Genomic DNA, 26,702 nt, shown 5'->3' with positions numbered 1-26,702 from the left:
GGCTTGGGCTCAAAAGACCTTGCAGCTCATCCAGTCCCACCCCCTGCCATGGGCAGGGACACCTTCCACCATCCCAGGTTGCTCCAAGCCCTGTCCAACCCAGCCTTGGACACTTCCAGGGATGGGGCAGCCACAGCTTCTCTGGGAAATCTGTGCCAGGGCTTCACTGCCCTCATGGGGAACAATTTCTTTCATATATCTAACCTAAACTTCCCCTCTTTCAACTTGAAACCATTACTTCTTGTAATCAGTTCCTACAGTTTCTTGTGAGGAACATAACTACATGCCATGCTGCTGTACATCTCCAGTTGCCCTAATCTATTTTATTTGAATAAGCTGGAGAAGGCTTTGCATCCAAACAGCATTCCCAAAGTCCAGAGCCCAGACTGGGAACAGCAAACTGGGGCAGCATGAGAAGCACAAGCAGCCCTGCTGCTCTCTAGAGCTGTCCACTGCTGCTCACTCAAATGTGAAGTAAGAAGAATAGCTCTCTCTTGCCACTGAATGATCATTTAACAGGTGCAGCCATTCCACCTTCTCTTCCTTCCTCAGTTGGAAACAACTTAAAGTTTTCTTTACTGCTTCAGAACGGAAATTTTGCAGCTTCATATGAATTTGAAACCACTGGAAACTTCACTGAATACTTCAGCTACCTGTCCATGAGATGGTTATCAGCTCTGCAGGCTGCTCTGCCTTCAAATAAAAAATGCACTTCAAATACATCCCTTGAGCCGTTCTAAATGTCTTACACGAATATTTTTCATCTCGCCACAAACATTTTTCCCCCACGGTACCACTGCACAATGAATTATTCTCCGACTTAAAAGAGTAATTCACAGATGGGCATTTCCAGTGAGGGAAGCAATTCCGGAGTTAATTCCCTCAAGCCCTGCTCACTCAGCTTGGCTGAACGTGACCTGCAGGAGCTCTGGGGCCTGCGAAGCGCCACAACTTCTGAAGACAGTTTGAAAGAGCACAGTTCTCTCAGCATCGGGCTGGCAGCGGCAGGAGCCAGCCGACACTTCCGAGGCAGCATTTTCAAGATAAAAAAAAACCCCAAAAAACTGAGAAAGGCGCACAGGGGATGGAGCGCCTTCCTCCAACCGGCCTCCCTCGCATCCTCCACCCTCTCCTCCCCTCCCCGAGGCGCTCCCCCGCCCCGGCGGGCACAGGTCCCGCACCTGCCGCCGCTGCCCTCACACCCGCTGCCGCCGCCCCCCCGCGGACACCGGGGCGGCTCCGCACCCTCGGCAGCCTCCGCGGGCCGCCCTCCCTGCGCCGCCGGCTCTGCCCCGCGCCCGCCCGGCCCGGCCCGGCTGCGCCCGGCGGGTCCCGCCGCGCCCCGCTCACCCGGGCCCCGCGGGCGGCGGAGCGGCCTCAGCGCCGGCACCGTCCGGGCGCCATCTTGTCTCCAGCCTCGGAAGTGACGTGCGGGGGAGGCCGCGGGCAGGGCCCGCCGCGGGACCCCCCGAGCCCCTTCCTGCCCTTCATCCCCATCGTCCTCATCGGCGTTATGGTCCTCGTCACCCACAGCGCCTTCCTGCCCTTCATCCCCCAGAGCCCCTTCCTGCCCTTCATCCTCATCGTCCTCATCGGCGTTGTGGTCCTCGTCACCCACAGCGCCTTCCTGCCCTTCATCCCCCAGAGCCCCTTCCTGCCCTTCATCCCCATCGTCCTCATCGGCGTTATGGTCCTCGTCACCCACAGCGCCTTCCTGCCCTTCATCCCCCTCATCCCCCAGAGCCGCCTCCTGCCCTTCATCCCGCTCATCCCCAACAGCGCCTTCCTGCCTCTCATCCCCCAGAGCCCCTTCCTGCCCTTCATCCCCCTCATCCCCGGAGCCCCTTCCTGCCCTTCATCCTCATCGTCCTCATCAGCTTTATGGTCCTCATCCCCCACAGCGCCTTCCTGCCCTTCATCCCCCTCATTCCCAAGAGCCGCTTCCTGCCCTTCATCCCCCGCATCCCCACAGCGCCTTCATGCCCTTCATCCCCCTCATCCCCAGAGCCCCTTCCTGCCCTTCATCATTCTCATCCCCAGAACCCCTTCCTGCCCTTCATCTTCATCGTCCTCATCGGCTTTATGGTCCTCATCCCCCACAGCGCCTTCCTGCCCTTCATCCCCCAGAGCCCCTTCCTGCCCTTCATCTTCATCGTCCTCATCAGTTTTATCGTCCTCATCCCCAGAGCCCCTTCCTGCCCTTCATCGCCTTCGTCCCCCTCATCGGCTTTATTGTCCTCATCCCACTCATCCCCAACATCCCCTTCCTGCCCTGCACCGTCTTTGTCCCCCTCATCATCAGCTTCATCGTCCTCATTGGCTTTATCATGCTCATCCCCCTCATCCCCAAAGCCCTTTCCTGCCCTTCATCACCCTCATCCCCCTCATCTCCAACAACCCCTTCCTGCCCTTCATCGGATTCATCACCCTCGTTGCCTTCATCATCCCTCACTGCCCCCTCATTGCCCTCATCCCTAATGCCCCCTTCCTGCCCCTCATCGTCTTCATCACCCTCATTGCTCTCATCTCCAACAGCCTCTTCCTGCCCTTCATCTCCTTCGTCCCCAACAGCCCCTTTTGCCTTCATCCTCTACGTTGCCTTCATGCCCAACATCCACAGGAGCCCCTTCATCACCTTCATTCCATTTGTTCCCTTCAACCCCTTCCTCCCCTTCATCACCTTCATTCTTATATCAACACGTTCTCTAAATCTTTCTCCCCTTTTTCTTAATATCTTTTCATCTTTTTGTAGTAAAGCTGTTCCACAGGTTTCTCACCTGTGACTGAAATTTAAAAAAAAAGCCTAGGAGGTGGCTGAGAGGAAATTATTTGGGTCACTGGGGTGATGTGGGGACTGACCCTCACAGCCCTGAGGGGCCCAGGCTGTCACTGGCTTGGGACCCATTTGTGCTGCACATAAATTGTACTGTTCCATCTAAACCAAGTTTTTTGCTCTGCTGTTTCTGAGCAAGTACCTGAGAGGAAAAAAAAACCCTCCATAATCACTTGCTGGGAGATGTCTGTATTTGTACTGCAGGACATAACAGTGTGTCTGCCCTTAATTTCTCTCTCCCCTGTATGTTCTATTCATAATGCAGTCAAAGATGTATTCCTCCCAAGCTAGGACTTTTTACCTTGAATTTGTTGAGAATTTGCCATTTTCCCAGGGAAAAATCCCCAATTTAAATCCACAGGACATTAATACATTTAGAGAAGAGTAAGTTCAGAAATGTTTTACGTTTATTTGATGATGTACATCAATGTATAGCATTAAAACTGTCAGTAAGGCTGGGCACAAAAAGCACTCATATAGCATCAGGACAGAGGAATCCCATTCCATTCCAGGAAGCTGGATTTCCTCAGCAAGTAGCCAAGAAAATCACCTGTCTACCCACTCTTATCAAAACACAGCTTTTTAAAAATAATTCACCATATTACCAAGAAACAGCTACAAACTTAACCCTTCATACATCTGGAAGACACACACTAGGAATTTGAACACCTCTGCAGTGATGCTCAGGTTTGGCAAGAAACAGCAGACTGAAAAATAACAGCACACAGTGATTTTTCCTGGAACACTCAGGATGCATTTATATTACAAATGTTTTGTAGGTATACCATAATCAGTTTTAAAGCCTCTAATTTTAGTAGTAAGAAAACCTCAAATAGGTTGAAACTACTTTGACTTATTAGACTAAATTAATTCTAATTTAACTCTATTAACATTTAATTTTATAAGTAAGCTAGACTAGTTACACCTATGTAAGTTTAGAGGTTATTTTAAGAAAAATCAAGGTTCCCATTTAACAGGTTAGAGCCTTATGCCTATAACAGAAAAATTTAAAACTTAGAAAAAATTAACCTACCCAACTAGCTAGAATATGAACCTTTCTACCTTCAAGGTTGAGTATAAGTTTTCCCCAAATTATCACAAATAACAGAAATTATAACTTTTCTCCAACTGTATATAGAAATCAACCTTATTTTCCCCACATTTATACTGAGACTATCTACCATCTAGTGGTGTTCAGAGGATCTGCACTTTCAATTTACACTTTCAGTTGGACATTGAGAAGCCTACATATCTTTATTTGATTAAAGTTCCAAACACTTAATTTTCTGTATTGTGAAAACATCAATATTTCTGCTGTTGTGCTCTCTAAAATGATGAATAAGCTTTTCTGGTTACTTGGAGGTGTGTAAGCACACAGGAGAGACAAATACTAGCAAAAAACATTTTTGTAAATCTTGGGCATCTGACTGAATTTATTCAGAGTGATTGAAAAGGTGGCTTGTGGCTTAGAGAGAATTATCTTCTTGTGTGTGAAAATCTTAGTGAGCCATGGTAGGAAAAAATATTTATAGAAAAGGGTTTTTTAAATCAGAAGTTCTAAAGTAGCCTTGAAAGTAGGTGGACTCCAGTGATACCAGTATGGCCAGTTTTTCTCTTGTTAAATGGGACAAGGTCTCTTTTATCATAACTTTCTGTGTGTTCTGGTTTTCCCTTATAAACACAGAAGACAATGTGCTGCGTGTTATGGCTCTGGGAAAGACTGAGCTGCCCGGGTTACTGGTTATTAATAGCCCTGAATTTAAGAAATATTACCATCATTTTCTACAAGTGTAGTTTTGGAAAATAGAGAACCGACTGAGCACTAAGATATTTTGGGAAGCTGTTCTCAAAATGTCCTGGGGAATGGGACTCTTAAGACTCAAACATTAAGTATTCCTGCTCCTTTCTCTTCCTGCTCATTTAGGTGAGCCCTTCTAACCTCAAGGTCCTTCACAGTCCTCATTTCTGCTTTTTACAGCCTGCACCAGTAGCAAGTTTTGCTACAAAAATCTAGTTTTTCACAGCTTAAAGCAATGTCCAAGCTTTCACAGGACTCAAATGTCTCATGGTTTGGTTGTCACTCTTGTCTGTGTTGTCACTCATCTGTTACGTTGTACAAAAGTTCCTCACCTGCAGCCCCACAAGCTGCTTTTCCTACAGCCGTGGAGGGGTCCCTTTTCAGGAGCACTTTATGGAACTGATCATAGCTCATAGCTAGTTAATCTTACATATTTGGGGTTTATATCCTGCTCCAGGGGGCTTTCCCACCACTCCCATTTGACTAACTTTAACAAAAGGGTAACCAGGATATCTGATGGGACAGGAGAGGTCAGTTTTGTTGATTCATTCCCTCTTGATCCCAGGCTGTGATCCCAAGGCTTGTTTCACACAAGAGATGACTCCTGGCCAAAACTGATCATTGCCCTCTCCAGAACAGCTGCTGAGATCTTCAGTCCAGCAGGTAAATTCTGTAGGACTAGAATGGGTTGGATTGGATTTTAAGGATTATCCAGTTCTACCCTGCTGCCATGGCAGGGACACTTTCCACTATCCCAGGCTGCTCCAAGCCCTGTCCAGCCTGGCCTTGGACACTTCCAGGGATCCAGGGGCAGTTGTACCAAGATGGGCTTAGCAGCCATTTCCTGCATACTACTCACAATAACTGGCTAAAATTCATCTGTATAAATTACACCAACAGTGTCACAGGGCTAAAGTTCACTAAAATGCAAATTTATCAATGGCGTTGGATAATCTCCATTGCAAACTAGAGCGGATATTTTAGTGCTGGCTCTATAAACTGATGTGAACGCTACAATATTGGGTCCAGAAAATTGATGACCATGAGTTTCTTAGCTAATTAATCACTTAAACTTATTTAATCAGAAACACTTATGTTGAGAGAATATGTTGGCAATACTCCATGGAAGGAAGAACACATAAGAATTGTTTTCAGCTCTTGGTTGTGCTGCCTACTAGTTGTGAGTGACAGACTGGCTCAGAGGTTGAAAATATAACTGAGAAAGGAGAAAGCATCTCCTTGCCTGCACGCCTGCTTCTTCCAACTTCCAGCAGCTGGATCAACCAGAACCACTGAGGGGCTGTATAGATGGTGTAGGCAAACCATGAGTAACCCATATGTAGCTTTTTTTTTGTTGGAAGCATTTTAAAAATGAAACCAGGCTTGATGAGTAGGAGCCAATACATAAGAATCCGAAGCTTTTCTGTTATGAACATGCTCATCTTTCCTGTAAAAATGCCATCAGTAATTCCCACCACTAGCTGGGGCTCAGGTACAGCTTACTGAGTGTGCAGTTATCCTGCATCTACATCAGCCTGCAGTGGGGAGTCTTTAATTTTATTCTGCTCATGCATTTCTTTACCCGTTGTTTTTTATCAGTTGTATGAAACCTGAAGTCATTCTTGTGGCTCTTGCTCACTTTTCAGCATGAAATGCAGTAATTCTATTGCTACTTTCCCCTCAATCAAGCATGCTTATTGTGTTAGTAAGTTAAGCATTGATCATGACAAAAGGAACAAGAAGAATTCATCAGGAAAATTATTTTAAGGAGAGGCATCATAGTTATGAGTTGAACATTTTTTAACTTCAGCCCTTCCAGGTTTAAATGAAGAGGTGACAGGCTTTGCCTCCCTGTGAGAGGTGACTAACAGTAATGTATGCTTACATTATATTAATATTTTGTCTATTACAAAGACTCAGATCTTAGTTCCAGGAATAGTTTCCTCAGTCTCAGTCCAGGTCTGGATCACAGAGGGAACTTTGAACAGCAACTTAAATCAAGAAATTCTTCCACTACTTTATAACAGGCAGCCTTTGCTCTAGTGTAAAAGTGAGCTGTGCTTTTTTATATACAACTTGCATTTGAGGGCCGGCTTTTAGGTCAAAATCTCTTGTACCACCTATATGTAAAGCTCTGTCTAAGTGGTGAGAAGTGGACTTTTCTCAGTTCTCTCTGTTTAAAACGTTTGTAGGGGTATAGGCAGGAAAACAGCTCTGAGCTGTTATTTATTTCTCAGTAAATTGCCTCAGAGCCTGATGTACAGAAGAGGACATTCCTTCCAGAAGGGAGCTGGAATGCACTACACTGTGCTCAGTTATTGCTGCTTATTCAACTCCTGTGGGGTTTATTCCTGTGGTGGATAGGAAATGAGGAAGAGCTGACATTCCTATCTCTTTTCCCTTGAGCACACCTGCTGAACCTGCTAATTCCTTCTCTGTTTCCTGCTTAGGATGAATCAAATGTCATGAGGCAAAATAACCACAGGACTCAAAGGAATGTGTTATTTGAGGATAACATGGTTCATAAAGGCAGGAAATGGAGTTGCTTCCCAGCTCAAATGAGACATACAGTACTAATTTCCTAAGACAAACATCAGTATATTTAAAATCACCTTGTTAGAAAATGTTTAGTCATTGTGGAGGGAAGAAGGGAGTATTTTAATAAGGATTTAGGTTCATCCACTTGTAGACAATGACTTAACTCAGTTGTTGGTCAGTATTGCCTTCAAGTTATTACCAGTAATGGTAAGAAAAATTACTTCAAGTGCTTGTGTAGTACAATGAAATCCATGTTCTTAGAACATTGATAGCTTCCAGTTCTGCACGGGAGAAAGAAGCCCCAGGGCTCTCTGAGTAACAGGACAGATTCTGCTTCAATAGGACCATCTTCCCCTTCAAAACCCAGCTTTTTTACATGGCTGTTACTGGATTTGTTGCTGTGTTCCATCAGCATCACTCTTACTGCCCTTCCTATCAGAAAATAAGGTTGTAACATTTTTAAGATTTTTTTTTTTTCCCTGATGCAAGTTTACCTGAGTACTGATATGGGTTAACATCTGAAGTAGTCTCACAGGCTGGCAAGTCTGTTGGCAAGTCCTATTTTATCTTAAGCTGGAAATGTGAACAAAAATTAAGTAAAGACAAAGTGTTGCAGTTCTCTACTTTTCCTTCTCCTTCCATTTTCCTCTTTTTTGTGCATGTCACTCTTTGGTTTTAGTTCTGAACTCCCAATAATCACTCATCCTTGCCACCTACCTTCTGGAGACAGAACACAGCTTTGAAAATGCATGGAATGGGCACCACTCTGCCTGCTAAGACATTTGCCAGTTAAGAATTTACCAGAGTCTGCAAATCTGACTTCTCAGGCCTGGAAGAGCTGAACAAGCTCCAGGATTGAATGGGGATCTTTGTGTTGCAGCCCAACTGTTTGTTGCAGAGCAGGGGGAGCTGTGGGTTTGGTCTGATGCCTAAATCCACAAGGCCTGGACAAAGACACATGGCCAGTGTGATGCTCAGTTTATTTATCCATAAATACCTCCATGCTGCAGCTGTGAGAAGTGTACAAAGCATTAATTCAGCCTTCTCATTATGGCACCTGGTGTCAAGTTACAGATCCCCTGTTACCTCCTGCATCCGTCAGGAGTTGTCAAACAAAAAAAAAATGCTGGGGATTTCAGTATGATTAATCCTTTAGCTTAAAAAATCTGTCTGCAGAAGGGTGGGTATGGCCAATCTGATGTTTCAGCTGGTGAAATGGGTGAGTACAAATAGGTGTAACAATGTCTTCTTGAGCTTTAGGGTGGTTCAGCAGCATCAACACTGCAGAACTTCAGCTGGTACCAGAGAAATTAATTTTAGATTGTTCCTCATTAAAAGCAACCCAAGCATACTTCTGACCTGAGTGGTCTTGGAGATTCAGTAAGCTGCTTTTTTGCTCTGTATCCTTTGTTCCTGTCTTATAGAAAAGAATATTAAGGATGGTGTTGTTGTAAAATGTAATGGAACTTCACTTCATGGGAACTAATATGAGGCTGTGCCAGGACCAATGTTTTAATGTTTAAAGTTTCCTGGGTTGGTGGCTTTTCTCTTGCCTGTGGTATAACCTTTGGCAAGTCACTTATCTGGCAGGACTTGCCATCCACCTGTGAACAATGCATCAGTGCTTTTGAGTTTGAACTCTGTAAAGAGATGTTAATGTGCAGGGTGTCCTTACTCTTTAATAAAATAAGATGTGGTTAAGATAATTTCAACAGCATAATGCAGTGCTCCTAAAGTAATAAGCAATTGCTGTATGTTTTAATTGATATTTAATTATAAAAGAAGACTTCTTTTATTTATAGGAGTATATCAATCTCCATAATTCTTCTGGTGCACACTTTTTTAGTTCTGAATTTGAATTAATTCTTCTGACATTTTCTGTTCTTACAGGAAAAACACGCCTTAAATGAACTCTTGTAAGAATTGCTGTATTGATGTCCAGAACTATTATAAATATTGATGTATCAAGTCACTGCTTTCATAGTTACTACTGCTGTGTATCTTCCCCACAGACACAAATGCAAGGGGACAACTCTGTTTATGATATTTTTTAGTGACATCTGGCATTCTCACAGGAAGCCTGGTGCCTGCTTGTCTGTTCGGGGGAGCCACATTCATGACTCAAAGCCAAGCTGCAAAAGGGAACATTATTGTTACTAACTCTAAAGGAATGAATATGATCAGGAGTGAGGACTTGAAGTTAAAAGCAAGTGTTGATTTATTGAGTGTCGTTCTCTGTGAATAAAAGTCAAGCTTGGCCAGCTGGTGAAAGTATGGAGCTGTTGTTTCCTCGTGTGCTCTCATGCATAGGAAATCTCCTGACCTTGGCCTTGGTCGTACTGATCACTCATTTCAGCTCACAGAAGGATTTGCCCTGGGACAATGTGCTGTTTGACTTCTCACAAAGCAGAAAAGCTCCCCTCTTCCACAGAAATTCTACCAAAAACCTGCGTAGCTTGTGTTCAACCCACCTTTGAGCTCCTGAACTAGTAATGGGAAGTTGGATAATGAGACAGCTCAGTCACAGAATGCTGCAGTAGATTCATGTGAAATACAAACATCTGTGTGCATCTTTAGTCTGCATTTCCCAAACGTTTGTATCATGAAATTACAGATTAATTAAATTAAGGATTCAGTAACAGATAGATATGTAACAAATGTGCAAGATTTTAATGAATTTTCCATTGTTTCTTGAGGTTTGCTTGAAGCTGACTGGAATGTTCTGCTCTTGAGATTTCTAGGCAGCAAGGTGTATGAATCATCAGAATATTGAATGTATCAGAGCAGCAGCAGTTGCTGGATTTTCAAAGTAAGAGATATCTTTTGGTTCTTTGGAGTCCTTGCTTTCTTTAGCCATAACTGAGTATCCTGGACTCCAGCTGATAATCAGAAATTGTCTTCATGTTTGTGTTGGTCAGATTTAATACAGGACAATATTTAGTACTGAGTCTCCAGTGCTGGAAGCCCCCTAAATGTTTCAGTGGAGTGTGGGCCATTTGGTCAAGGGTTGACTTGGCTTTAAAATCTAATATTTTAAAAGCTTGCCTTAAACAAGGGGTGGGCTATAAAGGCACAGTTAAGACCAGAACAATTAAGTAGTTGCAATATGAAGTTAAAATGGCTTCTGGAGCAGGAACAAAGCACAGTGTCCTTGAGCAGAATGCTGCCTGTTCAACTGTTCTGTCCATGATTCAGGGAAACTCAGAACTGCCCAGAAAGGTTCTCTGCTATACATTTTTCAGGTGGGGGACTTGTTACTATTGGTGGCATAAGAAAGGCTTCCTCATTTTGGTACTTGCAAATTAGCAGTGAGTGAGCTGGTGCAGAAGAAACTGGTGACATCTGTGCATTCCCTTCAGTGGGTGAATAATTCATAATTCCATATGCCACACATTTGAGCAGGCATCAGAGCACCTTATGGGGTATTTCCCAGTACAGATAAGAAATTGTTAAATCGAGGCTAACAGAATTAATATTCTTTTGCTGCAAGAAGAAAAAACTGTAATTTTCCTGCTTTCATATCAATTTACACAATGATAAAGATTAGGCTTACTCCTTGGTCACAGACTGAGGGTCTCATCACATCAGCTCCAGAACTAATTAAAGACCTCTGAATTAGTTATCTCTCGTATGTTTACTTTTCAATGATAGTTTCATTTATCAATGTCGAGTTGGGTTTTGACATTACATTGATAAGACAAGTAGCAAAATAAGTCAGGAAAATTGAAGGAACAGTGGGTTTTTTGAAGAAAACAAGAACACTTATTGTAAAATAATACAGTTTATATTATGATTTTTATTTCCAAAGCTTGTATTGATATGATAGCTCAAGGCACATGAAAGAAACAGAAAAGCAAACACAGATAAGCTGACAAATTTAGCAGTGGCTGATGATATTGATTATCATGATTTTTACACCAAACACTGAAGTCTCATAGCATTTAGGGAACCTGATGCACTGCAGTCACTTCACATGCAAAGCCTTTGCTCTGAGCTCTGTACATTCAGGTTGTGCTGCTCTAAATATGCCCCAGAAAAGCTGCAGACTCCAAAGCTGCATCACACCTCAGTGACACGTTCTGACCTGGTGTTGCACATGTTGTCAAATAAATCAACTGTACAGTTAGGAAATGGGACAGGCATAATGAAAAAACATGGTGTACACTAATTCAAAAGCTTCTACACGTCAGCTCTAAAGTGACCCATCAAAATTGGGTATTTTCCAAGCACCCCTTAATTCAGGATGTGTATTTCAATTCCTGCATGTCTCTGCAACAAGAGAAGGCAGGAAATTCCTGATGCCATAGTCAGACGAGCAAGCTTTCAGTTGGTAGATCAGTTCCAGCCAGACCTACCATATTTTGCCACAAAATAACATAAATATCAAGAGCAGAAAATCTGTATCAGCAGTGGAAAGATTTTAGCTTCCAATATCCAGTATTTTCCTACATTGTAAATAACTGGTTCTCACTGAAGCTAATTCCTCCTTTTTGATACATCATGTGGTAGATAAACATGCCAGGAGCACTTAACCAGCCAAAACAATTTTTTTTTTTTTTGCTGTTGTTTTAAAAGAATACATATAAAGTAATGTGAAATAATCTTTGGTAGTGTTTAAAACCCAAGCATATAATACCTGCAAATCACATTTCAGATATACATCTCTTTGCTGCAGGGTTTTTTTACTGCAATATCTTTTTCTTCTAGTAAAATTCTGGCTATAAAAAATCCTATGAAAATGTTCCATGCCCTGTGCAAGGGGAGGTGTGAGGGTGGTCCTTAGAATTGTGTGGTATCCCCATAGATCTGAAATGCTTTGACTATATTTTCCATGGATCATCTTCTCACACAAATACAGGCATAGTCTTTAGTTTGTATGAAATAAGAAGCACTTGTATTTTCCAGCATGGAATGGCATGGTTGCTTGGTTCAACTGTGTTTAGGGCCTGGAAAACAAAAAGCAGACATTTTGTTGTTCATCGTTACCCAAATGTAAATCACATGATCTTTTTTCCCTTTGTCTTTGTCTTTCATATCACCTCTTTATTTCTCTTCCTAGTTCCTATTTGGCTTTCTCCTGGTGCACTGCATCTGCTCAATTTTCTGGGGTTTTCTTACTCTTTCAGAGTTTGTAAAACTCTTTAGATTTGTGTGTCACCAAAAAATAAGGTGGAGATTGCTCCCCAATGTCCACATGTTATTCACTACTTCTGGAACCTGTTCAGTCCCTGGTGAACGACTTTGTTCCCCAGAGTAATCCCAAAATGATATTTTAACAGCATGTGCACACTGGGGAGATCTTCTGAAGCACATGTGAGCATGCAGACACCATACCACACTGGCAGCTCTTGCTGAGTTTAAGGCACTGTAAACGAGGAAAGTAGATGGTTTTTTTTTGTCAAAATAGAAACCTTAGAAATTTCCGAAGTGATTCCTGTGACCCTGCTCAGAGAAAGGTGCTTGAAGAAAAAGCCTGATGAGCAATTTACTTACGAGTACCTGCCTGACATCTTCCTTACAACTGCAATTATTATTCCTGCAAGGATTCCAACTGCAACAATGACTCCAATAATTATTCCAAGCAGTGCAATTGTTCCCAGACCACCTGAAAGAAGAAATTGGAAATGTTAGTATGTATCCCATGGAGACCATTGATAAGAGGCTACTGATAGACCTGGTGCTGTTCTGCTGCATCCCACTTCTTGGGAAAATTTCTTACTGTCTTGTGAATTCTAAAGTAGGTTTAGATGTTCAGCAGCCTGGTATTGTATTTGCATTCCCCCAGATGAAGGCAGGAATGATGGAACTGACTCCATGTTCTCAGAAGGCTAATTTATTATTTTAATATACTATATTATATTACAGAATACTGTATTATAATAAAGAATACAGAAAGGATACTTACAGAATGCTAAAAAGATAATAATGAAAACTCCTGACTCTTTCCAGAGTCCTGACACAGCTTGGCCCTGATTGGCCAAAGAGTGAAAACAACTCACAGCAGAATGCAATGAAACAATCACCTGTGGGTGAACAATCTCCAAACACATTCCAAAGCAGCAAAACACAGGAGAAGCAAATAACATAATTATTGTTTTCCTTTTTTTTTTTTTGTCTGAGGCTTCTCAGCTTCCCAGGAGCAAAATCCTGGGCAAAGGGATTTTTCAGAGAATGTGAATGCCACAGCATGGAACCTTTGTGCTGGAGGGTTCCCTATGGATGTGGATATGGAGGCAGTGAGCAGGTGAGCCAGGGAAAGCAGCTCAGCCTCCCCTGCAACTTTTACTTAATGGCATGGGCACAGGAAGGGCTGCTGGAAGGGGAATTGCCTGGCAGTTACGCTTCTCCCTTGTCTTTATAAGCAAATCTTTTTAATACCTTCATCAGTTTTCTCTGGTTCCCCACTCCGTTCACCTGTAAAGCCAGAAAGACAAGAGTTACTCCCTCTGCTTTGCACACAGTGCTGCCTTCCAATCTGAAAGGCTATGTCCAAGGAAAATTTCTATTGGCTTTGTCACAATGGTTTGAGCTTGTTCTTTTGATAGAAAATGAGCAAATGAAGAGAGTATTTGAGATTTCCAGATATTGTTTAGTAGATGGCAGTATAACTTTGATGTATAAAAATAGAAATGAAAGGGATTTTTACCATCAACGCTTTCTGTGTTCTCTTCATAAGCAGTATCATTTTCACTTTCTCCAGGCTGGATGATGGTGCTTTCTGTGGTTTTCAGGTCTCCAAACTGCAAGAGATTTGTTACATTGTGTGGTCTTGTGGGCAATGAAAGAATTCAAGGGGAAAGAGGGGAAAAAACCCCTCAGTACATTCAGTCTACATATATGAAGTAACATTTACATTTCTTGGTCTATCAGGTGTGGATGCTTTTTTAGCTGTCACCTCTCATATTTGACATGCACACAGTGACCAAACAAACAGAGATAAGCTGATTTGTCTTCCCAGCTAGAGAATTTCTACATCAGACCTCTTGGTAGGACTGCAAAAGGTGTAGAAGGCTGCAGAATTTGCAGACCTGCCTTTTTTCAGTGGGTTTTTGTAAAGTAGTTTTTGAATTTAGTTGCACTGAAACTGTTTGAGAGATACTGAATTGGAAGAGGTGGGAAGTGGCAGTGAATAAGAAGGTAGCATAAAGAATCTTTTATTTAACATTATATACTCACAATTGTTGGTAATTCTTCAAATTCTGTGTCATTTCTGTCTCTTAAATCCAGTGTTGCACTTTCTTCTCCTTCTAGAACTGAGCTTGCTGCATAGAATTTTTGAAAATTAGTCAGGATTTTACTTGGTAGTCACATGTTCTGGCTCCTCTGACACATAAACTTTGTTAAACATGATCTCTGTGTGGTGTTCTGCCCACATGGGAATGGGAAATTATTTGGAATGAGCTTGAATTCTTTGATACCCTTGTCCAAAGCAGTAGGACAAAAAGCTGAATACCCATCACTTGACTCTGGTACAACCTTGAAACATACTGGTTACTAACATTTTGTCCAAGAAGTTATTTCCTTTTTTATTAAGAAAAGTTTCTCCAAAGTGGATGCAATGATTCCAGATTTCAAGCATTAGCTTAGGTATTGGGATAGATTCCTTCCAGCATCTTCCATTTTCTAAAATAGTAAAAAGTTTTCTCCCATCCTTCAGCTCAGCCCCAGCTGCAATCTCTTTTTTTAGACCTGCCATCAATGCTTATGGGTGCAGCTATAGTTTGAAAATATTGCTACACAAATCAGTCCTGAGGCTTTCCTAAAGTTGCAAACCTTAGTTGCCATCATTTGAATTTTTAGATAACAATGTAAGGGTTGTTTGTTCATTTCTTTTTATTCTAGACCCTTAGTTCATCTGTGCTCTTTGATGAAATGGATATTTAGATTTTGGCCCACACAGTGCTGTTAATTTATAAATACAGCCAGAATTCATCAGTAGGGAAATGAGCTGGAGTAAGGTTGAACAGGAAAGACAGAGCTGTGTGGAAATAACTGGCAGTACCAAGAATGTGCTGAAAACCCCATTTTATCATTTAATTCACTTTCGTGCTGATTCACAAACCTGTGACAGGCAGAGTGTGATGTTAATGTGGTGTGAGAGCTCCTGGGAGTTTGTAATTCCTGCTGATTACAAAGCCAGGTGAGGCTGCTTGTCCTGCTGCTGCCTGGGGCATAAAGGTCCTGCTAATTCCAGATACCAGTGCTGAAATTTAAGCAAAAAGCTAATAGTAGGTGTCCTGAGTGGGTACTTGAGGCAAAAAAAGCACTGAAAACTTCTTTCCTGGACTTAAATTTTACACCTAAATTCTATTTATCAAAGCAACCAGATCAGAAGAAGGACAGCTCTTGATAGTTCTTTTGAAAAATGAAAATTACTGTACTATTTGGATACCTTAGGTTTGAGAAATATTCCCAACCTCTTTGTTTTATTAAATTGTAACACTTTCTACTAATGACACTTGTTATTTAGTGATCTGAAAACATTCTCTTCTCTGCATATGAACTTGAACAATTTCTGGATTGTTAGATTGATTCCAAATACTTTTAATGGAAAATTTTACTACTCCTGAGTGCACTCTACTTGTTTTATAAATTATATGGAGGCAAGTAAACAGCTTTTCTGCTGTAACTGAAATTAGAAAGAATGGGCATTTTGCTTGATAGCAACCAAAAAGGAATAAAAAGGGTAGAATCTATTTGGATCAGCTGTGTAGCTATCACTCAGAAATTGTTTTTCTTTAATTGTGAGTTCCGTTTTAATTTTGTTCATTTTTGCCCCTTTTAATATAAATATGTTATTTCAAAGAAAAAAAACAATATTTAATTTTAAAATCGGTTTAAAAAAAAGTACTGGCAGCTTAGGTAAAATTTTTCAAGCAGAAGATGAATGATTTGCCATTGAGAAAAATAATCTCTGGTTTTGCTTGAAGCTCTCATTTGAATTCTACTGGAAACTTGGAAATATTTTTCCTTGGCTTCCAAAACTGTTTTCTGAACAAAACTAGAAAATTTTTATCCATCTCAACCAATATAAGACTGAGAGCTTTGTCCCATTGCTAAGAGACCAAACTGAACTAAACTTAGATTTCTAATTCCATGTTTACTGAACTAAATAGAATTTTATATTTCTGTATCCTTAGAAGCCTGAATACAGGTACAGTTTCTATTTAGAGCCAAATCGATGTGCAGGTAGTACTTTAGGCAGCAGTAGATGAAGAAACTACATTCATGTTATGCCAACATGAGGCCAAATATAGTGGCTAATTAAGCCAGTCAGTCTCCCAGAAATCACTTTATAATCCATGGAAAGGCTAGAACAGGGTAAATCAGAGTTCCAAATTAGATGCTAAAAATAATGTTTTGGTCATTTTTGATTGAAATACCCCAGGGATTGTTGAAGTAGCATAAAGGGGCTGACTTTGTGTTGTACATTTAGACACTCTCAAAATATCAGTGCAATTTAAGATATAGCAGCTTCTTTTTTGCTTATGAAACAATATCTTTAAAATACAATACTGTGATGTGCAATCATGGCTCTGTAAGTGTTAAGTGTGAACAAAGAAATAGCAACAGAACTCAGCAGCACGGTATGGATCAGTTTACCTTGTAATCCCAGTCACAACTGAAGAAACATCCTTTACTCACTAGTTAAAGATAAGCAAAGATGGAGAAAACCAATTACTAGAGGAAAACCCCCCAGTAGAAGGTGAAATAAATTTTGTATGTTAACAACAAGCATCTTATTGGGAAAAGCTGCTTATTCTCCTGGCATGGCAACAGCTTTCAGGCCTGAAAATTGCCTGACAGTGAAGGCAGGAAAGGAAAGCATGTCACACAGCAAAGGTGTAGAAAATCAGTGAATGTCACAAAGAAACATAAAACAATTTTTCCTTGGGTGATGCTTGTTGCAGATTCTTGGCCATGAGTGGCATGTGGAAAACCTATTTCAGTGCCTTTGCCCTCTCAGTACTGATTGACAAAAGGAGGTGGCCCAGATTAATCTTGCCTAATTTTAGGTTCTTAATAAAGGCACCTAAATAAAGTGTCTACTTGCCCTTATCTTCTTTTATAGTCTGTAGGGAAAAATAAATATCTCTAGAAGATAATTCAGGGTCATCCTTGGCAGTGCTGCCCTTCCTTAGTTGCAAAGGAAAACTGGAATTTGGCTTCCCTGGGAGGTGCCCAAGGCTCAGACTGACCTGAGCTGGTTTCTGTCAGTCTGAAGGTCTTGTCCCAGCCCTGTTTGAGCTGAGGTTCTCTATCTGGTGCAGAATAATCCCTGGACTCTATTTCTAGGTTCATTTTTAGACTGACAGTGGGGGTGGTTAGATGCTACCAAACTATTACCCAGAGAAAGACTGGGAGGCAATTTTTATCAGTTTTCTGCATTTTTAGGAAGCAACACTGGCTACTAGACAGCTCTTTGTCAGAGAAAGTCATAATGAAGGTGAATATTGCAATGAAATTGGGACACACTACTGGACTTTAAGGTTCTTTCCCTGTGCCCAGTACAAGGCTCAGCACCACTGCCATCAAAGGGGATGGAAATGGCATTCAAGGGGTGTGTGCTTCTGCCATTTCTTGGTTTCATCTGATGTGGGCCAAATGTAGCAAGAGTCAGGGCTGAGTGGTGCTTCTGCATGTGTTCTTAATATTATCTTAGAGGAGGTTGTAAATAAAAACATTGCCTCGCAGTGCTGGGGCTGTCTCCAAGGAGGCTCCTCTGTTTGCAGCTATATGTTGCTGCAGATGTGAATTAATCATTGCATCCCTTTCTGCCAGAGTTCCAGCTGGGAGCCTTTCAGTTCAAAGTCCCAGCTGCTCTCAGGCTGCAGCTTCTCACACCAGGACAAAATCTGATGTCTTTAAAAGTTTAATATCACTTTGAAAACCTCCCATGCTTAAGCATCCCATGACCCACTTAGGGGAAGCTGAGCTCACTACTTCCCTGCACAGAGTGACAGTTTACTGCAGAAACCTCTTAGAGCTGCTTTCAAAGCACAGAGGTTGTGTTGGAAAGGAGGGGGAGCTGTAAAACTGTTGTTCATTAGCATTTCTTTCAGGTATCTCCAAAACCAGCAAAGATACTTCTGAAGATGAAAAATGTTGTAGGATCGTGCTTCTTTCCTTGAATAAACCCAAATAAAACCCAAACACTAGTGGGCAAAGGCAGTTGTAAGCCTGTATTTTAGCTTAGTCCTTGAAATAGTAAGGCCTCAAAATAGAACGTTTCCATTTCTGATAAGAGAACAAGAGATAAAAAGGGCAAACCTTAAAGGATTCCCTCCAGCAAGAACTGCAATAGTCCTTTGCTCATTGCCTTCTGCTTCTACATTGAAAAAAACCCCCAAAAACCCAAAACCCCCAAAAAAAACCCAGCTTCAGTTATTTATAACAGCTAAAAATATTATCTAGCAGAGAGTTTAACAGGATGGGTCCCTTGGGACAGATCACTTTTCTGCTGGAGATGTAACAGAGCAAACATCTGGAGCTGAGTGATGCTTTTCAGTATCTGCTTCCGGAATTGTCACAGACCAGTGGTGTTGTTTGAAAGACTCTGTATGGATGTGTGTGTTGGCCATCCTGTTTTGACTGCATTTTATTCAGCATTTATGTCCTGATACAAGAATTCCTTTTTTGCAGAAGTGTTCTTCACTTAGAGACCTTAATGTGATTGTGAGCAAACTGAGTCTTAGTCAGTATCTCATTACTGGAATTGGTTCTGATGTAGTTCATTGAAAACTTTTATTCATGGTGGTGGAGGTTTAACAAAAATGTTTGATTTGCAAGGGATCTGCCTTTTAAATACAGCAGCTCAGTAATTTTCAAAAGCAGTTTTGTCTGTGATTCGGCTTTATCCTCAATTTAAGTGTATTCCAGAGTCACGTCCAAAACCTACAACATTAGATTAATTTTGTCTGAGAATAATTTTCCATTATTTTTATATTTTTGGATTTTTTTTAAAGTATACAGGTGTCTCTTTTGTTGTGAAATTATTAAACACTGTCAAATCCAAGCCACTAAATTTTTGGTGCTTTGAAAATGCAAGGGTTTGAAGAATGTAATATAGTGGATTCTGGGATTTGAATTTTGCAGCTTGAATCTTTGGACAGTTACAGTTTTCAAACTTCAGAAAAGCAGGGAAGTTTATTAATGAGAACTGAAATTCTCATTTGTGCCTGGGGCTCCTGCAAAGCCATATCTGCATTATCCAGAGAGCTCTGTGTCCTTGGCCTGTTTGGGGCCACAACATTGGCATTTTCTTTCTCTGTTAATTCTTTCTGGAAGCTGAGGTAATCTGTCATGTCAATAAAAATCCCCTGGCGTGCATTTAAGTGTCTAGACTGTTGTTCAGGAGAAAGTATGTACTGTGTAAATCCTGAAGAGCTTTCTGCAATTTCCTTAGACAAAGACTGGCAGCTTTGCTATATATAACAAAGGAAGCTGGATGACAGAACACCAGAAACTCTGGAAAGGATCTGCCAGTTGGGAAAACGGTCATGAAGCACAAGGAAGGATTTAGCTCAGCCTTATTTAGAGTATGACTGACTTTGGTCAGGTATTGCATGTAGCATGTGATGACAATACTTTGCTGAACTGTCAGAAACATTTCCTTTGGTCACCACACCCTGCTACAGATGGGTTTTATTGCTGGGGCTGGCTCAGCCAAAGGAACTGTCCTGCTTTAAAGCCAGAGTTTAAATCAACAGTGCCAAAGTGGCAAAGAACCACCTGGCTGCTCCTCAAGTAATTCACACATGTTCTGAATGTTACAATATTCCGCTGACAGAAAAGCAAACCAAAATGTGCTTTAACTGGGCAGATAGAGAAAAGCAACTGCTCTTCAAGAGCTTGGTGTGTGCAATGACCCCCAACCAGAGTCACAAAACAAAGCCAGGAGAGGAAAAGATGCAAACTTCCTAAGCTTTGTCTTATGCATGGTGAAATCAGCCACAGAGCTGTGGGCATTAGGAAGGAAATGACGAACTGCATTACTTTTTTAAAGGATATTCCTTTAAAATATTCCTTGCAGAGCTGGAGATGAGTATTCCAAATTTATGCTTTTAATAACGTTACTGTGTCAACATCTGCTTTCTTCTCTGCTAAGTACACTAACCTCAGACTTGTTATCCCATGAATATGGGATAAAATTGCTTTTTTATTGAGATTTGCTGCCCCGTGACCGTGTTTCCCTGTTTGCAGTTTTATAACAGTCTAATTGTTTCCTCTGAGCAGTGAGGGATGGAACAACAAGGTTGGACTTGTGATCAAGGTGTAAATGTTCTTGCATCTTGCTGCAAAGTGGCACAATCACAGAACTTTCAGTCTTTTGCTGCACGGCTGACGAGGCAGAAGAGTTGCAGCCAAGATAAAGAAAAAATACAAATCTTGGTGTAAGGGATCAGCAAACTGGGCAGATGTGCAGCACAAAGCAGACATCTGCTTATAAACACTGGGATATGTAAATGCAAATGAAAGGAATTAAGAAATGACCTCTAATACAGTAATAAACTCATCTTTCCCCGAAATTACTTCCTTCCCTGGACTGTGAGGCTACAGCTGTGTGCCCTTTCACAGCTGCCTTGTTGTAGATTACTAACCCTTTGTATCTGCAAGCAGAATGGTTTGCAGGTTCCTCAACTCATGTTTGAAATACTCATGCCAGACACTGAACTGGAAACTCTTGGGTGTTAATTCTGTCCACACAGCGAATTTTTAATACCTACTTTATATTGCCATGCAGCAGGCAAGTTCCCTTCAATGTGTTTAGTCTGACTCCACTAACAATAGACTAATGTTTGGATGGGTTTCATAGTCATAAAAACATTTTAGCACAGGTTTGGAGTGAAGTGTGTCCCCTTTACAGATTTAGTAGTGTCTCAAGCTCTCCCAACACATGCTGGCCTGAAAATGGTGCTGGTGTAACAGCTGAATTGTGCCCTCACTAAGGGTTATTCTGTGCTGGATGTTGTAGTGTTTGTAATCAACAAGTACAAGGATGGAAAACACATGAGGAAGCCATAAAGCAACACGAGAATGTGCTCAGCATCAGCTTCTATGTCCTCTGAGAGTTTTTGGCCAAGCTTCTGAGGTGGAGAGTTGGAAATCAATAGTGCATTTGTCTCTTATTTTTTCCTCATTTGTTTCTCTTTAGCACATCCCAGCATACCTATATTCCCAATCCCACATCTTTTTCTGAAACTCTGTAACAAATTGTGCACTGCAGAGTCCTGAGCTTTGCTGTGGGATCAATCCCCATGGAGGGGATGGTCTGTGCACACACAAATCAGAGGGGCCCTTTCAGAGGATCTGGGAGGCAGGATCTGGCAGCATTTGGGTTCATCCTGCAGTCCCTGACCACATCCAGACAAAAAGCAAACAAACCAACAAAATAAACGTGCCACTGAGCCAGCCCCAGTGTCTGAGCTGGGCCACCAGCCACCGTGGGCATTTCTGTGGTCCTTGTGTGGCTCACCTCAAGTGACACATGGAGAAACACCACACGGTCCTGTTGGAGCCTCACGGCCTGAAAACCTTCGTGCACTGCCTCATCATCCACCCAAATGCTCTCCAGGCTCTTTGCTGCTTTGGTTTTTTTGCCTTTTTTTTTTTTTTCAGATGATTTACAAGTCCTTGATCTGAGGTAAATGCACAGATTCAGTAGAAACTGCTGGACTGCAGGAGCTGAGAATCTGGCCTCTCTGTTTCCAGTTTTAGTGTGCAGCCTGAGTTAATGAAAGGTCCATTTGTAAGCCCTTAAATATGACTCTTTTCTTTGTTTGAGAAGTTACAGATTCAAAAACTAACTGTCAGAATACAGATGTGCAAACCTCCCTGCTTGCCCAGCTGAGGAGAAATTCAATTTTATTTGTTCTCTGCTGTCTTCCACAAAGATACTGCAAAATTCAGACTTGCAGACCTACTAACTGAGATTCAGCAAAATGATTTTCTCCTTTCTGTGATAATAATTTTGGGTATTGGACATGTAGAGTTAGATTCATATGGTGAAGAGGCATGTATGGGACATGTATAAGAGTACTCCTCATTCTTCATGCAGGATGAAAGGTTGTGCAGCACTTATTTAGTAGAAAATGGGTCCCCTTTGAGCCAAATGTGACTATTTGGTTTGCTTTTACATTTTGTTTACCACCAGCAGTTACAGAGTTCGATTTTAAAAAGGTTTTAGAGTTGTCTGATTTTATTTAATTTTGCCACTGCAATAGTGACAGAGTTTGGGTAAATCAGGACTGTTTTGAAACAATTTTTCTTGTGGTTTTCTCAATTCTCTTTGTTACGATTTTGAAAAACAGAAAACTTTTTAGTCTTTCACAGCTGACTGTAAACTTCAATTTCCTTTCTTATGATATAAACACTTTTAATCTGAATTATCCTGCCCTTGTTCTTACTTTCAGTCCAAACCAAACGTAACATGACCTAGTATAAACCTGCCTTGCGTAAGGAAATAAAATCTGATATTTGCCCCTAGGTAAGATCAGGCACACGGACAGTTGATACAGCCCAGGTGACATGTGGTATCTTGTTAAACAATCATGTTAAATTTTGTTCATGTTATGTGACAGCCAACAGAGTCACCTCCTTCCCTGCAATGATGCAGCACCATGGGAAAGGTTTGGAGCCAGGAAATGTGTTGTCTCTGCAATGAAGTGGTTTGGATATTTGTTGAGGCCAGCTTCCATCTCAGCTCCTTTTGTCTGATTCTGTGTGTGAAGATTTGCCTGAGTTTTGGCATGCTGAATGAGAGCAGAAGGGCCAAAATGTATCTGCTAATATGATCATGATAGTGATAATTAATAATAATAATAATAATAATAATTAACCTTTTGGAAATTGAAATATGCTTCCTGCTGGAAACAAAGCTGCTTTTCTCGATTTGGTCTCAGTCCACAACGTGGAGTGCCCAACCATAAGAAAAGGGTAGCAGCATATTTATTTATGGCCTTTTCTAGGTTAAGAGGTGTCAGATGGAGACATTTTTCCTCTAAAACCCTCAAGTCACACTGTGTTCCCCAGAGTTTCATGGATCTGGATAAAGCCACTCCACCAAGCAGTGCACAAGTCAAGCCTTCTCCACCTCCCTGTCAGCCAGCAGACACTGCTGAAGGTGGCATTGGCATTTCATGTCTGTTCTAACTTGTAATTGCTGATGATTATCAGTAAATAGCAGTGATAGACATGAAGTACTTATGACTTATTTTATCTGGAGTCTGTTTTACTGGTGAATCCTTTGGAAGTTGTCCTAAATGATTGGCTCCATGTGAAGAAAAAGTCACAAACCCTAAACAGACACAGAAAACCTTACATACTGTAAATCACATTCTTGATCCAGCTCTGGACTTCAATGCAAACTGTACAGGTAATAAAGCAGAGGTAATATTCTTCTATTCTTATTCTTAAAGCGGGAAATATTCTTATATTTTTTATGACCAATAGAGTTTCAGCCTGAGCATTGCTGGACTCCTCTCAGAGTTCAGAGAAAATATGCTTAAAGACTTCTCAAAAGCCTGAAGATGAAGGGCCTTTTAACCTGTAATTCTGATATCTTAGATTGTTTAAGGTAATTCTGTAAAGTAGTGGTGGTTTTGCCTCATTTCTAACGGCATTAAACTTTGGTACACTTAATATAGATGCTTTTTAAGATCAAGGTGGCTGGGTGAGCCTAGAAAACAACTTTTGTGACTTGCCTAATATCTGTTGATTTTAGTTTTTCTGTGAAAATTTGAAGCATAACTCCAAACTTCAGCCTCACATCCTGACATACAGAACACCATTGGAAGTTTCAAGTCAACATCCACACGCAGCGTATGCCAACAAAGCTCCATTCTTTCCAGCAGGGTGACACTGATGTTATCAGGCCAAAATCAGGTAATTTTGCAGTTTGGGTCCCCAGATCCAAGCCTGATGAGTAGATCTATGCCTTTGAAGGGCTGAGTTTAAGTTGCTGTGTTCAGAGCACTGGTGTGAAACTGCTGCTCTGCTGCTTGGAACGTGCTCCATGGCCATGGCACTGTAAACCATTCTGCCTCTAGGCCAGTTCACTCACATGAGTCAAACAATACTCAGAAAGACTGAGTTTCAAAATGACATTCCTGGAATCAAGTACTGGTCAGGGTACTTGGTTTACTGTAATTCTGATTTACTGCTAACAAATCAGACTCCAATCCTTTAGCCGCAGAAAGACTTAAATGTCTATTTTACCTAAAAGTGTATATTGTATCTTTTTTATAAAATTCAAAATACAAACTTCTGAAATTAATCTTTTTGGTACATAACTTTCTTTGGCAATAATTCTACCTGGTTTATTTTCCCTCGTTGTATATTTATTGCTTATGGCTAAGTTAGATTCAGCAAAGCCCTGCACAAGGCTCAAATTCTAAGAGTCTGAAATATCTCTAAGCAGATACGTTAAACTCCTGAATGAACAGATTTACAAGTTACTTTCATGGAGTTATATCCCTAATTTAGTTAAATTGGATTGCAGAGCCTGCTGTGTGTGCTCCAGTGAGGCTGGAGCCGTTTCCAAGGGCTGTGCAGGGAATACCTCCCCTGCCTGCCCCTGCCCCTCTCCCTCCCGTGCAGACACACAGAAAATTCTTTCCTAATGGAGTCAAACTCAGCCCATCGAAAACTTTTACTGCTCCTTTCCAGATCACAGCTGCAGGAGATGCCCTGTTGCAGCTTAAGAATTTCAAAGAAAGTTTTACAAACAGGTCAGAGTAACTGTGTAACCCATGAGCGAGCACAGAAACTGTTAAATTACAGGAAATGACTGGGAATAACTGTAACCAAACTTTCCCCTTACCTTCTTGAGCAAGTGCTACAAAAGGCAGGCTCCCGAGGACGAAGATGAAGAATGGAACTTTTATAAACATATTTGATCTGCTTAGAGAGTCGCTTTCCAATCCTGAAACCAGATGGATCCAAATTTGGATTTTTTTCTTTTAGAGGTAGTGGAGAATTGCGATGATAAAAAGAAATCACTGCGAAAAAAAAATACCTTGATATTCCAAATATTCCTTTAGCTGCTGCAATGTGAAGAGGGGAGGTTTTCTCAGATGATAACTGAACAGTTAAAGAAAACTGAGTGGAGTCAGAATTATTTTCTTTAGCCAAGGGATGGGAGCAGCCTAAGGTGGTCCTCAATGAGCAGCCAGGCCCGCCCTCCCCACGCTGTTTGGTCAGGACCAAAGTTATGATCTCAGCTCAGATTTAAAGTTACAGGACCTGTTGTGGTTTTCAGAAGACTTTTATTTAGCAAAGGGGGAAAGGAATTTAGGCAAAGCGAGGTGTTCCTTCCCTCCCTTCTGCAAACTGTCTTTAAAAAATCCTTAAGAAACAACACTAAGGACACATTTCTTGTTATTTCCAGCAGTGAACTGATGTTTTGTTTTAATTTCAAAGTGAGCCCCCATGTTTATCTAAGCAACTGTGGTACTGAATGTGCATTTAGGGATACCGAAATAGTTTTTAGGACAGGCTATTTAATTCTGCAGTAAATACTGTCTGAATTTTCCTGTGTGTCTCTGTCTCTCAGCTTGTGTCCTCAAGTGACATCCTGGCAGTGCTCGACCACTTCTCTCTGCCCACAGGCTTGCTGGCCTCAGGGAGCCAAAACTACCCTGCAGAGAGAGAATTTTCTCCTTTCCATGTGCAATATTAGGAGTGCAACCCCTACAACAGTCTGTGCAAGACTTGTTTCTTTTTTCCTGTCTGTGTTTCAGGGCAGCAGCTTTGCAGGGCAGGAGTGTGAGGTTGGGTACCCCCACCGTGTGTGAGACACCTCTGCTCACCGAGAATGGCTGTGAGACACAAACTGGGGCTGAACAGGACCTGGGGAGCTGTCACTTCCATCAATCCTTTCCTGAACCTTGCTCATCTTGGGCAAGGAATAATCTACTGAGCTGCATCTATTTAAGAGTGCAGTGAGTTTTAAACAGGGCTCGTGTGTGAGCTGTGTCCCAGAGACAGAGCTGGGGGAGGAAATGTGGGACCTCGTCCCTCAGCTTCTGCAGGGCCAGGACCAGGATCCAGCACAGCAGCAGCATGGATTTGCTTCCTTTCTGCCCACAGCTGTAGGATAACCTCTGCCAGAGGAGTGGGCAGACTTGTGGCAGAGGTTTTGTCTTTTTCTAAACACACACATGTGGCATTCACATTCTCTGGAAAATCCCTTTGCCCAGGATTTCTCTCCTGGGAAGCTGAGAAGCCTCAGAGAAAAGGAAAACAATTCTGATCTCATTTGCTTCTCCTGTGCTGTGCTCATGTGGAATGTGTTTGGAGATTGTTCACCCACAGGTGATTGTTTCATTGGACTCTGCTGTGAGTTGTTTTCACTCTTTGGCCAATCAGGGCCAGGCTGTGTCAGGACTCTGGAAAGAATCAGGAGTTTCATTATTATCTTTTTAGCCTTCTGTGTAAGTATCCTTTCTGTATTCTTTAATATAGTTTAGTATTCTTTAATATAATATAGTATTATAAAATAATAAATTAGCCTTCTGAGAACACGGAGTCAGA

The 26,702-nt window shown here is 41.6% G+C and overlaps 2 protein-coding genes and 1 long non-coding RNA gene across 4 annotated transcripts in view; 1 reads left to right on the top strand and 2 right to left on the bottom strand.

The window, feature by feature from the left end:
* The window catches only part of PRDM2 (PR/SET domain 2), a 65,042-nt gene extending 63,608 nt beyond the window's left edge, over window positions 1-1,434 (bottom strand). The window contains exon 1 of the mRNA XM_064396877.1: window positions 1,351-1,434. The gene's annotated coding sequence lies outside the window, so the exon portion shown is untranslated. The remainder of the gene's footprint in view (window positions 1-1,350) is intronic.
* Window positions 1,435-2,041: 607 nt separating this feature from the next.
* Window positions 2,042-9,999, top strand: LOC135285075 (uncharacterized). The gene is made up of 3 exons (XR_010350085.1): window positions 2,042-3,217; window positions 5,197-5,294; window positions 9,060-9,999. It is a non-coding gene; the product is annotated as an uncharacterized LOC135285075 (long non-coding RNA).
* Window positions 10,000-10,945: 946 nt separating this feature from the next.
* Window positions 10,946-25,397, bottom strand: PDPN (podoplanin). 2 transcript variants are annotated; one of them, XM_064397001.1, is made up of 7 exons: window positions 25,186-25,397; window positions 24,991-25,092; window positions 14,346-14,431; window positions 13,816-13,909; window positions 13,548-13,583; window positions 12,663-12,774; window positions 10,946-12,115 (listed from the first exon to the last, which is right to left on the bottom strand). In XM_064397001.1, the coding sequence occupies exons 2-7, from the start codon at window positions 25,058-25,060 to the stop codon at window positions 12,109-12,111; spliced, it is 405 nt and encodes a 134-aa protein (XP_064253071.1). In that variant the 5' UTR covers window positions 25,061-25,092; window positions 25,186-25,397; the 3' UTR covers window positions 10,946-12,108. The 2 variants fall into 2 exon arrangements, with proteins under 2 accessions (XP_064253071.1, XP_064253072.1); XM_064397002.1 differs by having other exon boundaries at window positions 12,669-12,774; window positions 24,991-25,393.
* Between the last annotated feature and the right edge of the window lie 1,305 nt (window positions 25,398-26,702).

The sequence above is a fragment of the Passer domesticus genome, chromosome 22 (genome assembly GCF_036417665.1).
Source record: "Passer domesticus isolate bPasDom1 chromosome 22, bPasDom1.hap1, whole genome shotgun sequence".
Classification (NCBI taxonomy): domain Eukaryota; kingdom Metazoa; phylum Chordata; class Aves; order Passeriformes; family Passeridae; genus Passer; species Passer domesticus.
This window is presented reverse-complemented; position numbering and strand designations above follow the sequence as displayed.